Here is a 15,347-nt window from a genome sequence, read left to right on the forward strand (position 1 = left end):
ACCTTACAATTTTGAATTACTAACACTGATAAGAGAAATAATACTTTATAATATATCTTTTTATGCTTAGGCAGGTAACTGATGCACGTGAGCATAATAAGGCAAAATCCATGGAGGGAAATCAAACCAAGCTGACAATATGCATACTGATTACTAAAATAACAAAATAGCAATGACATGTGGGACAGAGTTCAATTCAATTCAATTCAATTCCATCCAATTCAATAATACTTTATTAATCCCCCAAATCCCCAAAGGAAAATTATATTGGTGTAGTATAAATTATTATTGAAGATTTTCTATTGTTATAGATGGATAACAAAATCAAATTAAAAGAAAATCAGTTAAAAAATATTAAGAAAGGAAGCTGAGGTAGAAATCTTCAGAGGTCTCCATCAGTGGGTTGGGGTGTTGTTTTTGTAGCTTAGCAACAGCTTAGCTGATGATGTCACACACAGCGTCAGGAGGTAACACAGGTGAACTCTCAGTAGACAACATGGACAGAAACTGCAACATCAGTTCAACATCTGGGGTGCAGAGACGCTCCTTCTCAGTGACATGTCCAGGATTACACCATCTGTTGTTAACCAGCTCTGTGATCCTCTTCCTTTCCTGTTACTGCTCTGTCTGCAGTCTCTGTCTGCCCGGATAGTGTTAAAACTGAGCAGAGAGCGGTTAGAGCTGTTCCTGCAGCCAGGTCCAGGATTACAGCATCTGTTGTTAACCAGCTCTGTGATCCTCCTCCTTTCGTGTTACCGCTCTGTCTGCAGTCTCTGTCTGCAGTCTCTGTCTGCCCGGATAGTCTTAAAGCTGAGTAGAGTTGCTCCTGCAGACATGTTTCAATAAAAAAAGATAAATTAATAAAATTGTCCTTGCAATAATCCTGCTGTATATTTATCAGTGCTTCAAGCTCATTCATTTTATCTTCCAGGAATCTCAAAGCTGACTGTCAAGGTAAGAAATGGTTTAAACTCGTTTTTTTCTCAAGTTTTTTATTGTGCTCTATGTCCAAGTCATCTACTCCTCAACTGATTTGGGTTTGGGGTCTTATTCAAAGCATTAGTTGGGCTTTTGAAAACTCAATCAATTTCTCCAACTGTAAATAATTTTCTATTATGCATTTCAATGGTGTAAAACAAAATTACCACCAAAATAATTCCAGACACACACAGTGTCCTCAGTTTTACAAAAAGAACAAAAACTGTTTATTTGCTTGCTTCATGTGGTTTTTTGCCTTTTTAAAAATGTCTAATGAGTATAAGGTGAACAGAGAACTCTGCAAATCTGTCTTAATTTATCCAGTATTTCACCCACATCATTTGTAGCTAAGGAGAAAGAGCAGTCAGAAGGTTGGTAGTTCAACTCTTGGCTTTCTTGGGTAAGACACATAACTCAGCAACAAAACTAAATAAGCCAATTAAAAAGTTTAAAAACATTTTTTAAAAAGACAAACAAGAGCATATAATATAATGTAAAACAAGAAGGGCACAAAAAGTTCAGAGAGTTGATTATAAAGTCTCTCAGGAAAATGCAACTATGCAGTAGCCATGATTTGATCTGTCACATCTTCTACCAACAGCACAGTCACACTAAATGCCACCCTTTTAGAACGCTATTGTTCATTACTATCAAATACATCAACTGCCAAAATCAAATATAAATGGAAGAGAGCAAATATATATGCACGAGTGATAAGGGTAAAGTTGGGAAAAATAAGCCTGCTATTTTAAAATCAAGGTATATAATATAGATGTTGTAATGATAACAGCAAATGCTTATTTGCTTAGCTTATATTACCAGACAGCAGGGGGCGTGCCGTGTCTGTGAGCATATGAACCACTGGGGTCAGACTTGGTTGTTGTTCCTGTCTACATGAAGACCAGTTTGATAAAGTACATTCTTTCTTCAAGCAACGGTGTCCTTATTGAGTACCCACAACAAAAATAATACAGATGTCAAACTCAGGCCTGCGGGCCACATCTGGCCTGCAGTGTAATTATATTTGGCCAATAAGATAATACCAAGTGTCAACTAGAACTGGCCCGCTGGTTCACAGGGCATGCACCCTAATATTACAAATCCCAGAATGCTCTGCTGGTGCATTGGTGCCTCAATCAGGACCCACAAGTGCCCCCTCTGTTGACATTCATTAGCGACCTCATGCAACCAGTCGCATCAGGCTACCCCTCCTGAAAATGGCCAAACGAACGATAGAAAACAGGAGCTTTCTAGACATATGGGAAGCAGAATATCTGTTCCCAAAAAAATATTAATATTATTATTATGATTAATGTTAGTCTGTGAAAAAAAGGTTACCATTGAAATTGAACTCAGAGGGCTACAAATAGAGAAAGGGGCATAAGATTTTTTTAGATTCTATTTTAGGAATGAATGCCACAGATGTGTCCTTTATTTGTCATTTGATTTCACATGTTTATAGTATCAAGCTTTGGTTGTTCACATTCAGTGTTTAGGCAAAACTAAAGTTTGTTTCCATATGAAAAGGTTCATCGTTATATCTGAAGAGAAGGAAAAACTTCCTCAATTGTGGACATTTTTTCAATAAATATCAAGGCTGGCCCGCGACTTTGTCCAAGTTTTTAATTTTGGCCCGCTGTGTATTTAAGTTTGACACCCCTGGTGTACAATATATTGACCATATATATAGACTGCTTACATGTTTTGGTGTTTTTTTGTTTTCCCCTTTGGACAAAAAAATCACAGTCTTCAAAATATGATGTCATATCTAACAATGGGGTCAGTCCTGCCTACTCACTAAGATAAGGGCTTTTGTCTTTTCCATGCTCAGAGTTGCTCTGAGCTTGGTCCCCTGAGACTCCTGGCTAGAAGTTTTTAAGCTAAGTAAGGAGCTCACTGGGAGGATTCTTAAGACTTTTTTATGAATACAGCTCCTGATTGCTGCCTCCATAAGCTGTCAGATCATAAAACTGCTCAAATCCCTTAGTTTTTGCCTAATCAAGTTATTTAGTGTACTTGTAAATCAGTGCTATTATTTATTATCGCTTCTCACAGACACTTTGATACCTGCTCATGCCACTCGCTGCTTTTAATCATTCTTGAAAGTGCCAGGATCATGTCAGGTCCAGTTCAGCATCACAGTTTTGCGATACTAAAGCGCTGGACTTTACCTGAACAATCTAAAACTTCTTGTAAATAAAAGGTCTTAAACCAGCTTTCTCTGTTCATGTCTGCAATTGAGTTTCAAACAAAATCTGTGACACCTGGTCATGTTCATCTAACAAGAGAGTTCACCTATGGCATTCAATAAGTGCAAATGGTACCCCGTAAATGTGTGAACAAATTTTGCAGAGAAGTGAAATGACTTTGGGAAATCTTGGAATCATGCGATAAAATACACATGTGAGTATGTGGTAATTATTACATAGAAAGAATACCTAACCCAAGCATATGAAGGATAAAAATTATGTCCATGATGTTGTATTTGCATTGTTAGAGTGTTTTTATTGCCCATACAATAATTGTCTTGTAACCTCAACCAAATAGTTTTGATTTCTAACCCTGTTGTTATTTTCTTAAGCCAATATATTTCAGATCAGCCATGATCATTTTCTAACGTTTTTTTTATTGTTATTGCTTAAACGCAAACTCAAATGCTCTCACATTTACCTCTTTTTCAAACTGCCTTGTGCAAAACAGGTCGATATTATCAGTTTTTAAGTAAACAACACCCCATCTTCAGGCAGAACATATCTGGTCTATGATTCAAAATATCTTACTGTGGAAAAATCCTGCATAGTATTGTTTATTTTGGACCCATGATGCACTGCGATATACATTTAAACTCTTATATCAACTTTCTATTATTTTATAAAGTAGTTACTGTCAATTTTCACTGTAGAAACTACACCAATTTCAGAAAGTGCATCTACAGTGCAAGGCAAGGCAAGGCAAGGCAAGGCAATTTTATTTATAGAGCACAATTCATACACAAGGCAATTCAAAGTGCTTCACAGCTATATAAAACCACAAGAAGGCAATAAAATCTTTAAAAGGAAATAAAAAAATTATTAAAATAAAAATTATTAAAATAAAAATTATTAAAATAATAATAATAATAATAAAAAAAATTTAAAAAATTAAAAACCCATTAAAAATAATCATTAATTAATTAATTTAAAAATGAAGAATGCAGATAAAATACTTTCAGGTGTCATATGCACAGCTAAACAGAACTGTTTTCAGCCTGGATTTAAACATTGTCAGAGTTGAGGCCTGTCTCACATCTTCTGGAAGACTGTTCCAGATTTTAGGGGCATAAAACTGAAACGCAGCCTCACCTTGTTTAGTCCTGACTCTGGGCACCAGCAGGAGACCCCTCCCTGAGGTTCTCAGAGCCCGAGTTGGTTCATATGGCTTTAACATGTCAGAGATGTACTTTGGCGCTTGACCACGAAGAGACTTGTACATGAGCAGAGCTGTTTTAAAGTCTATTCTCTGAGCGACAGGAAGCCAGTGCAGAAACCTGAGCACTGGACTAATATGGTCGTATTTCCTGGTTCTAGTCAGGACTCGAGCAGCAGCGTTCTGGATGTACTGCAGCTGTCTTACAGCCCGTTTAGAGAGCCCAGTTAGCAGGCCGTTACAGTAGTCTAACCTGCTGGAGACAAACACATGGATCAGTCTTTCTAAGTCTGGTTTAGAAACTATACCTTTGATTCTGGCAATGTTTTTTAGCTGGTAAAAAGCTGCTGATGTTACTGATTTAATGTGGCTGTTAAAGTTCAGGTCTGAGTCCAATATTAATTCAATTTTTCAATTCAATTCATTTTTATTTATATAGCGCCAAATACAACAAATGTCATCTCAAGGCACTTAGATAGTAAGTCCAATTCAAGCCAATTGGAATTCAATTAATTAATAATAATCATAATTCATAAAATAATCCAATTCGTTCATATAGAGCCAATTCAAAAACAATTTCCTAGCTAAGAAAACCAACAGATTGCACTGAAAACTTTTTGTTTTTCGGTCCAATCTCCCGGCCTGAGCGTGCCTGAGGCGACTGTGGAGAGAAACGACTCCCTTTTAACAGGAAGAAACCTCTGGCAGAACCAGACTCAGGAAGGGTGGCCATCTGCCTCGACCAGCGGGGGTTTGAGAAGACAGAAAGGGGGGGAGGGGGGGAGGGCCGCAGCGGCGGCGGCACTGTAACACCATTCAAAGGATATCTGTTGGAACAGGGAAACACGAGTTAATGACCACAATAATATCACATATACATAAAGAGAGTAAAGTGAGGAAAGGTGTGACGATGCCCCCCAGCAGTCTAGGCCTATAGCAGCTTAACTATGGGATGTTATTACCCAGAGATTTCTAACTTGATAATTAGGTTTTAGAGAGAGAGTCTCAAGGTGACTGTTAACACTTTCTCTTTGTTTCTGTGGGCCACAGACAATGATTTCAGTTTTGTCTGAGTTTAGCTGGAGAAAATTGTTTTGCATCCACACACTGATCTGTTCCATGCAGTGACACAATGTATTTACAGGCCTGTGTTCTCCTGCCGTCAGTGACACGTAGATCTGAGTGTCATCTGCATAGTTGTGGTAGGACACATTATAGCTGCGTATTAGCTGGCCTAGTGGAAGCATGTACAGATTGAACAATACGGGTCCCAGGATTGACCCCTGGGGAACCCCACAGGTCATAGCCATTTGGTCTGAGACACCAATTTCAACAAAATATTTCCTGTCCTCCAGATAGGACTTGAACCAGTTTAAAGCAGGACCAGAGATTCCCACCCAGTCTTCTAACCTCTGTAATAAGATCGCATGGTCAACTGTGTCAAAGGCAGCACTCAGGTCCAGCAGAACTAAGACTGTGACTTTACTTGCATCTGTGTTCAGGCGGATGTCATTTGTCACCTTGATCAGAGCTGTCTCAGTGCTTTGGTGGGGCCTAAAGCTTGATTGGAAAGTATCAAAAGCATTGTTAGACAGGAGAAAGTCACTAAGCTGTTGGTATACTGTACAACTTTTTCTAGGACTTTGCCTAAGAATGGCAGGTTTGATAGGGGCTGGTAGTTGTTCAGTAACCTGACTCACGTCATCTGGCTGCGTTCACCAACTACACGTGGGGGCGTTCCCTTTCCTCACACAACCATCTGAGGAGCCTGGGAGTCATATGTGTTTCGTCCGATTAGAAAATAATGAGAGCCAATCATTAATCGCTGGGTGGGACTTTGGATGAATGGGCGGCGTTATGGCGGCGTTATGGACGCCCATTTATGCTCCAGAGGGCGGGAGTCAGGTAAGCTCTGAGCTACGTCACGGGTTGAGTCATTGGGAGTGGCTGAAGTGGCGTGTCAGTCAAGGTGACGGACAGATTCTTCATCCAATCAAATGCACGAGTTTTAGAGAAAGTAGCCCCATTTGAAATCATGTCAGTTGTGGGCTCGTCCCAGATGGTATACGAATACCAGAGGGCGGGAGTCAGGTAAGTTGTTCAGTACTGTGGCATTAAGATTGCTCTTCTTTAGAAGGGGCTTAATGACAGCGGGTTTTAAGGCCTTTGGAAATGTTCCAGTCTGAAGTGAGATGTTGACTAGATGAGCGAGTTGTGGTAACAAACTGCTCAGCACAGACTTTACAAATCTAGTGGGCAACTCATCAAGGCAGCAAAGTCTGGTTGAACACACATAGCTTTTCTTTGTAAGTCTCATAATGAACCTGGAGCTTTGACTTGCGCCATTTCTGTTCGGCTCTCCGGCACTCCCTTTTCTGTGCCCTGACCGACTCTTCTTTCCTCCATGGCGCCATCTGCCTACTTTTAACCATTCTAACCTTGACAGGAGCAATGGTATCCAAAACATTTAAGAGACTTGATGTGTAAGAGTTCAACAGATCATCAACATCAGAACACGAGGTGTTCTCAAACCTAATCATTTCCATAAACCGTGTCCCTGTTCTGTCATTTATGAGTCTTCCCCGAACAACTGCAGACCCAGCTGCTGGTTTGGGTAAAGTAGATAGGTCGAAGAAAACACAGAAATGATCAGATAAAGCAACATCGACGACATCCAGGTTTGAAATAACAACACCCCTTGAAATGAGCACATCTAGAGTGTGCCCTCTGTTGTAGGTGGGCTCAGTCACATGCTGAGTTAGACCAAACATTTCAAGGACAGCAGTGAGCTCTTTAGCTTGCTTGTTATGGGCTACATCCACATGCACATTCAAGTCTCCTGTTACTAAACAGTCAAAAGCAGCGCACACAATTGAAAGTAGTTCAGTAAAATCATCAATAAAATAATTCTGTGGTGGTTTATAAATGGTGATATAAAGTATGGAAGATTGTTTTATCTCCATTTTGAATGACACATACTCAAATGATGAAAAATCCCCAAATTACAACATGTGGGTGGGTATATTGTCCCAGAACATGGCACAAACACCCCCACCCCTCTGGTTTTCTCGTGTTTCAGACACAAAATTGAAGTGAGGTGGACTAGACTCAATCAGGACTACATTTGCTGTGTTTTTGTCGAGCCACGTCTCAGTTAAAAACAAAAAATCAAGATTGTGAGAGGAAATAAAACTATTTATCAGGAATGATTTGTTACTCAAAGCTCTGACATTGAGTACTGCGTGTTTGAGATTAGTTATATGTAACGGGGTCCTCGCCAGCAGGCAGCGCTGCCTCCTCACCTGGGGAGGCTATTTAGGTGCGCCGGTAGCAGGATTCGTCCTCTCTCTTCCTCTGCCGGGTCATTGGGAACTCAGCCAGTGTGAGGGGACGCCTGGCTTCCGTGCTCAGTCGCCACTGAATAGACGAATCCGTTGCTGTACAGGTACACGCGCTTTCGATATTGCAGTTTATAATTAATCCCTGTTCATGCGCACATTGTGTGGCATTGTGCGTCCTGTTGTTTACCGTTCTGATTTCCTCAGTGTTCCACGATTGCAGCGCAAACGCAGGGGCACTGATCACTAACACAAGGCGTGTAGATGTGAGTATTATATACTGATGCATGAGGGTTTATACAAACGGAATGAATGTTGAGTGTAATATGTTTTCTATGCAATTAGTTTCGGCTGATTGGCGGACGGGGATACGCGGCTCGTCGGGCGTTCTCAGACTGATAAAGGGACTGTCGCTGTTTTTTCTCCCCATAAAAGGAGTTTGTTAGGACGGGCTTTTGTTTTATTTTATTTCTTTATTTGTTTATTTTGTTTTAAAACCTTAGTATCGTTAGAGGGCATCATTCATTCTTTTATTTGATATTGAGCAACTTATTCCTCAGACTGCCATTTTAGACTAATTGTACATTTTGGGGCGCTTTTGTTTTGTTGTGATTTGAACTGTTTTAAGCACCTTATCTGTGTGTAGTGTGAGACGTGTATTGGTGCTATATTTTAACTAGTGTTTTGGGTCCTAAATGCATAAAACTGATATCTAGGATTGGCGGCCTGAGGAGTTACTGCCTGCATTGCTCCGATACTATTTTTATCCTATCTGTGTCCAAATCATTTCTAATAAAAATTGTAATTTATTGATAGACGCATCTCTCTGTTGTCCTGTTTATTCTGGACACTTACCTGGAGTATAGTGGATTAGGAGGGTTGAACACATTTATACCACCTTCGACACCTGACCATACTACATATAGTTGAACTGGACGCTGTGTTCTTGCAAGGGATATGGATAAGATTTCTCTGATTGGACAGTCTGATTGTCCCTCTCTTCACTCCATCCTTGGACCTCTGGTTGAGATGGTGTTTACCAACACAGAGGCCCTTAGCTTCCTAGACAACAGCATTGACGCTGTTGGAAATAACAGCTGTGGGCACCGGTGGTGGGGGCCAAGCTGGGGGGGCTTTGGTCGATGGAGTAGGCTGAGGAGGGAGAGGGGCTCGATGCTTCTTTGAGGAAAGAATTCTTGATCTTGCCATGTTTGGCGTGAGAGGAACCATTTTAATCCCCGATTTCACCAAGCTTTCAAGGTGATCAGGAAATCTCCTGGGTGACGGTGGAGAAACATCTCTGGAGGGTGTAGATGCAGCAGGTGGGTCCCAGGCCTGTGGTGAGGGCCGTGGTGAAGGCGATGGTGGAGCTGCTGAATCCTGTGTTCGGGATGCTGGAGGTGCTGCTGTGGCTGCTGTGGCTGCTGTGGCTGAATCCTTTGCTGGGTCCTTGGGTGGTGAGGCAGGAGCTCTTCTCTGGCTCCTCTTCTCTCTCGGCAGCAGCACGGGACCCGGTCCTGGCCCTGGCCCTGGCCCTGGCCCTTTGTGATGCCTCAGAGCGTGGAGGAGATTATCCGTCAGTTGTCTCACTCCACCTCTGTTCAGGTGTGGGCCTTTTCTTTGAAACAGGTCATCTCTTTGCCAGAAAAGATTAAAGTTCTCAATGAAATGAGGTCCTCTGGACTCACAGACTTTGGACAGCCATGTGTTCAACTGAAGCAGCCGGCTGAATTTGTTGATCCTCCTGTCAATGTTTGGGAGAGGTCCACTAATGAATGTTGGTATCGTCACTTTATCAAGACTCTCAAACAGTTTCTCAAAGTCTTTTTTTAAGATTTCAGACTGATTATCTCTGATGTCCACTGCACCCACGTGGACAATCAGCTGTTTCACCCCTTGGTGTTTTGCCAGTACCTCAGGTAGTAATGTGGTGATGTCAGAGACAGTGGCACTTGGATAGCTGCATGTAACCATTCTGTTTATGTTTATATTAGATATGGCTCCGTCTCCAAGCACAAGAGTATCTTTGACCTTGACACTCGGCACAGTTTCTCTGTCCATCTGCTGCTTTGTACTAGAGGCCTGCGCGGGACAGAATTTACAGTCCCGCTCCCGCCCGCTCCCGCAAAAAGATAGGATTTTAGTCCCGCTCCCGCCCGCACCTGTCATATTTTGTCCCGCTCCCGCCCGCAATTCCCGCATGATTCAGACGTTCGCGTTACTTCTCACGGAAGTTCTTGTCATTGGCTTGAGGAAAGAAACATGATCTTAGCAGCGCACACCACTGTCCGATCCTTCACGTGGGGCACATAGTGCAGGAGCACATCAGATGGCACAAGCAGCTGAGGCTTTACAGCAATAAGCCTACCCAACATACCTACCAAAATCTACCGTGAATATTAAGAATAATACATTGTGTATATGTTTAATGCCACTCCTCACATTTCCATTTTTGGAAGTAAAAGTATATATTTTTAGTTAATATGATTTTAAACACAGCGTGATGGAGCCTCGCCCCCTACTTTGAGTGGATTTGAGCATACATATCTAAGCCTACAGCTCACGTTACATTGATTTAAATGCAAACAAGTGGAATGAAAACAATATGTGTTATTAATTACCCTACCTTTTCTAAACCCAGAATGTTGAAAATGTAACATGTAATCCAATTATTATTTAAGTAGGTTAACCATGCCCTGTCCCTCGTCGTTGTGCCTCACGTTTTTAGTCAGCGGGACTGCAGCTTATCACCGCTCCCGCCCGCTCCCGCCCGCTCCCGCCCGCTCCCGCAATGAGCTTTCAAAATGTGTCCCGCGCCGCACTGCTTTGCGTTGGGTCCCGCGGGAGTGCAGGGCTCTACTTTGTACCGTCTCTCTGTCTGTTACACTCAGTCACATTTGGCTCTGACAGTGGTAAAAATCTGTTTGTTAACTTTATTCCGGGTGATGTTACATATCCTCTGTTGATACCAACAGTTTGACGATTCTTTGGCTTAGCACCAAGTCCATTATAAGTGTCTTTACAGAGTCTTGGAAAAGTCACAGTATCATTTAGCTTTAAGTTGGAGGTAGCAGTTTTTTCACCCTTTCCTTTGGAAGTAAATGTGGACTTCTTACCACTGGATTCCATTGGGAGCGTTTCATGAAGCCCCATTTCAGTTTCTAAGGCAAAAATCCTTTCTTGTAGCGCCCAAATTTCTTGTTGATATATCCGACAGCTTTCACAGGGCATGTTGAAAGGATTGTAGTCGCTGGCTCGTCAGATAAATTGTAAAAAGAATGAAAACGATTTAAAAAAGTCTTGGTTCACTTAAAAGAAAAAGAATAAAATTATATCCAAGACTTGTGGAAAGAAATAAAATTATTTAAAAGCAAATAAAGCAATAAGCAGCAGGAGGAAGCAGAGACACGTCTGCACTCTTCAGAAGCAGGAAGCATGCAAAAGTATTCACCTCCATTTTTACCTATTTTGTTACATTCCAACCTGTAATTTAAATGTTTTTAAATCTTATTTTATGTGATGGATCTGCACAAAGTCGAAGTTGGTGAAATGAAACGAAAAAAATATATATATGAAAAAAATAATCTGAAACAATTGGCATGTGTATACGTATGTATTCCCCCCTTTTGCTATGAAGCCCCTAAAAAGTTCTGGTGTAATCAATGACCTTCAAAAGTCACATAATTAGTGAAATCAAGTCCACCTGTGTGCAATCTAAGTGTCACATGATCTGTCAGTATAAACACACCTTTTCTGAAAGGCCCCAGAGGCTGCAACACCACTAAGCAGGAGGCATCACACCATGAAGACCAAGGAGCTTTCCAAACAAGTCAGGGACAAAGTTGTTGAGAAGTACAAGTCAGGATTGGGTTATTAAAAAAATATCTAAATCTTTGATGATCCCAGAGCACCATCAAATAATGATGGAAAAATGAGGCTTCATGAACCAATGAGGCTTTCCAGCCCAAAGGTTCGCCAATAGGTTCATTACCCGAAGCCTCATTGAAACGGTCTCTCTTGTGACACCTGCTGTGCAAAAGGAATATATGACAGACTAAATTAACCCTGACTTAGAGCATCCTGCAATACAAAATAAACAATTGTTGTCACTGTGTCTCAATGAAAATAAATGTGTGAAAACTGCATATATGGAAGTATTATTGAGTGCTATGGTGTTGATCACTCAAATGAAATATATCAATGATGTACACTGACTACAGTGCTTATGAACCCCTACCAGTCCGGGTTCAAGGTGGGCCACTCAACTGAGACGGCCCTCCTAGCAGTAACTGAGTCACTCCAAACTGCTCGAGCTAACTCTCTCTCCTCTGTCTTGATTCTCCTGGACCTGTCTGCAGCATTTGACACAGTGAACCACAACATCCTTCTCTCTACCCTGGAGGGAATGGGGGTTTCTGGCTCTGCACTCTCCATGTTCTCATCCTACCTGACAGATCGCTCCTACCAGGTCACACTGAGAGGGTCTGTGTCGAAGCCACGTAGGCTCACCACTGGGGTTCCCCAAGGTTCGGTCCTGGATCCTCTTCTTTTCTCCCTCTACACATCATCTCTTGGTTCTGTCATCCAGTCCCATAACTTTTCCTACCCCTGCTATGCAGACGACACCCAGCTGATTCTGTCTTTTCCCCCTTCTGACAGCCAAGTGGAAGCACGCATTGCTGCGTGCCTGGCAGACATCTCGGGATGGATGTCGATGCACCACCTTAAGCCCAACCTGGACAAGACTGAGCTGGTGTTTCTCCCGGAGAAGGGCTGCCCATTCAGAGATCTGGCCATCACCATGGATGACTCCGTGGTGACATCAACCCGGACCGTGAGGAATCTGGGTGTGACCCTGGACGACCAACTGTCGTTCTCGCCAAACATCGCATCAGTGACCCGTTCCTGCCGATTCCTCCTCTACAACATCCGGAGGATTTGCCCCTTCCTCACCGACAAGGCAGCACAGGTGCTCATCCAGGCTCTTGTCATCTCCCGCCTGGACTACTGCAACTCCCTCCTTGCTGGCGCCCCGGCTTCTGCCATCAGACCTCTGGAGCTGGTTCAGAAAGCTGCTGCTCGTCTGGTGTTCAACCTCCCCAAGTTCTCCCACACCACTCCCCTTCTCCGCTCTCTACACTGGCTCCCTGTAGCTGCTCGCATCCAGTTTAAGACTCTGGTGCTGGCCTACAGGGCAGTGGAAGGAACAGCTCCTTCATACCTCCAGGCTATGGTCAAGCCCTACACCCCCGCCCGACCACTTCGCTCTGCGGCCACCAGGCGCCTGGCTGCCCCGTCGCTCAGGGGTCCCTGCGCACGATCGACACGGTCACGGCTTTTCTCTGTTCTGGCACCCCGATGGTGGAACGATCTCCTGACTAATATCAGGACAGCTGAGTCACTGCCCATCTTTCGCCGCAGGCTGAAAACCCACCTCTTCAGGAAACACTACCCTGATCCGCCCTCTTAGGACATCACCTGCTCCGTCCTAGTTCCTTACGCACTTATTGTTTCCTCCACCACTGGCACCCTCTATATTTTCATTACCCCCTACCCGAACCAGGGTTTGAATCCCATTCCTGCTTTTCTTACCTCTTTTATTTCTTCCCCTACCCGAACTAGGGTTTGCATCCCCACCCCGCTGTGACTGGTATGCAGTTGGTGAGAGGCTGAGGTAGATTATGGTTGTTGTGGTGTGAGGAGCAGTGTTGGCTGGCATAAGGGGGGGTGACTCTGGGATGCCAGTGGTCATTGTCTAGCCTCCTGGAGGTGTCGTGGGCCCAACTAGACGAAACACTGATGGAAGGAGGTTCCCACCTGATGACCCCAATGATATGTTGGTCAGCACTGCTCACTGATCTATATAATAGGGAGTGTAGGGAATTATTCATTGAGTCTGATCCTTTATTTTATTTAAATTTTTTATTTTCTTTAGCACAAGTTTCTTGTGTTTATATTGAATCCTAAATTGTCTTTGTTTTCTAAATTGTCTTCCCATCTGTCTAAGTACCTGACTTATCGCACTTACTCTAGCACTAGTTTTGCTCTTAGCTGTTTGGTTTTGGAAGGAAATGCACTTATGATTTCTTGTGACCTGAAGTTCTTTTGCCTACCGATGTTGAACGCACTTATTGTAAGTCGCTTTGGTTAAAAGCGTCTGCAAAATGACCGTAATGTAATGTAATGTAATGTAAATGGATGAAAGTGCATGCTATAATGTCATGTTGTGTCTTGTTCCCCCAGAACATCACTGAGCCCAGCACCTCCGATGTGCCATGCACCTTCGCTGTTCCTGCTCCGGTCACCCCACCATCTCGTTCTCGATGATTGCACTGTTGTCTTTTTATGTTTATTGTGAGAATGCATTAAGCATTCTCACTATTAAGTTCCTGTTTCTCTTTATTATTATTCCGTATTATTCCGTATTCTTCCGCCGTTTTTCGGCATTCAACTACTCCAGCATACTTTCAGCTATTTCAACAAATTTGGTATCAAAATGTTCAGCTCTTTCAGCTCTTTCCTGCAATTATTTTTTGGTGTTTCTAACTTTTCAACTTTTTAAGATATTAAGCTTTTTATTCAACTTTTTTTCCCTTTAAAAGTAATGGTAAATCTTCAAATCCTTTCAAATCCTTTCAAATCCTTTCAAATCCTTCAAATCTTAACTAGTTCAGCATACTTTCAGCTAGAGACACCATTCAAATTTTAAAATGTTCATAAGACATTCAGCTATTACAAAATGTTTCATCTTTTAAAAATATTCAGCCAATTTTGAAATATGACAGTTTCAAAAATAAGAAAATTAAGTTCTTCAAATCCTTATCTTCAAATCCTTTCAAATCCTTCAAATCCTTTCAAATCCTTTCAAATCGTAACTAGTTCAGCATACTTTCAGCTAGAGACACCATTCAAATTTTAAAATGTTCATAAGACATTCAGCTATTACAAAATGTTTCATCTTTTAAAAATATTCGGCCAATTTTGAAATATGACAGTTTAAAAAACATGAAAATTAAGTTCCTTCTTCGATTTTAGAGTGAGACATTCAGCAGTGCTGATAAGTTTCAACTTTTCAAACAAATTACTATAACTTTCATACAGTTTAACTGAGAGAAACAAATTATACCTTAAAATGTAGGAAAACTTGTCCTCTTTCAGCCAATGTAAATCCTAAAGAGCTCACATGGACAGATTTTGAACTATGAGCCTTTAAGCTTGAACCAAATCTCAAATTCTGACGAAATCTGCCATTTTTGAGTCCTCAAAACCAGCTTCAAGTGTTTTCAAACTGCTTCGATTTAAATATAGTTCACTCCACAGATGTAAAACTACTTTGCTAACTTCCTCTAAGCCTTCTGCTTCTAATGGTGTTAAAATTATTTTTCTAGCTGCTCAACTTTTTTCACAGGATGTCATAGTATGGAGACTTGCGCTTCAGCTTTCGCCCGGCGCAGGACCTCTGTGTGTGTCTCATCTCTCCATATGTTGTGTGTGTTCAAACTGCTTCGATTTAAATATAGTTGACTCCACAGATGTAAAACTACTTTGCTAACTTCCTCTAAGCCTTCTGCTTCTAATGGTGTTCAAATTATTTTTCTAGCTGGTCAACTTTTTTCACAAGACGTC

At 41.9% G+C, this 15,347-nt stretch overlaps 1 protein-coding gene across 2 annotated transcripts; it reads left to right on the forward strand.

Annotated features, from left to right (window-relative positions):
* The first annotated feature begins 7,749 nt into the window (after window positions 1-7,749).
* Window positions 7,750-14,053, forward strand: LOC142384584 (uncharacterized). 2 transcript variants are annotated; one of them, XM_075470880.1, is made up of 3 exons: window positions 7,750-7,828; window positions 12,080-12,247; window positions 12,381-14,053. In XM_075470880.1, exon 3 carries the CDS (start codon window positions 12,430-12,432, stop codon window positions 13,189-13,191), a length of 762 nt encoding a protein of 253 aa, XP_075326995.1. In that variant the 5' UTR covers window positions 7,750-7,828; window positions 12,080-12,247; window positions 12,381-12,429; the 3' UTR covers window positions 13,192-14,053. The 2 variants fall into 2 exon arrangements, with proteins under 2 accessions (XP_075326995.1, XP_075326996.1); XM_075470881.1 differs by having other exon boundaries at window positions 7,758-7,987.
* Window positions 14,054-15,347: the final 1,294 nt, after the last annotated feature.

Source organism: Odontesthes bonariensis, chromosome 7 (genome assembly GCF_027942865.1).
Source record: "Odontesthes bonariensis isolate fOdoBon6 chromosome 7, fOdoBon6.hap1, whole genome shotgun sequence".
In the NCBI taxonomy this organism is placed as follows: Eukaryota; Metazoa; Chordata; class Actinopteri; order Atheriniformes; family Atherinopsidae; genus Odontesthes; species Odontesthes bonariensis.

Excerpts from the sequence above, each read along its gene's own strand:
- LOC142384584 (XM_075470880.1), top strand. The coding sequence starts at position 12,430 with ATGTCGATGCACCACCTTAAGCCCAACCTGGACAAGACTGAGCTGGTG.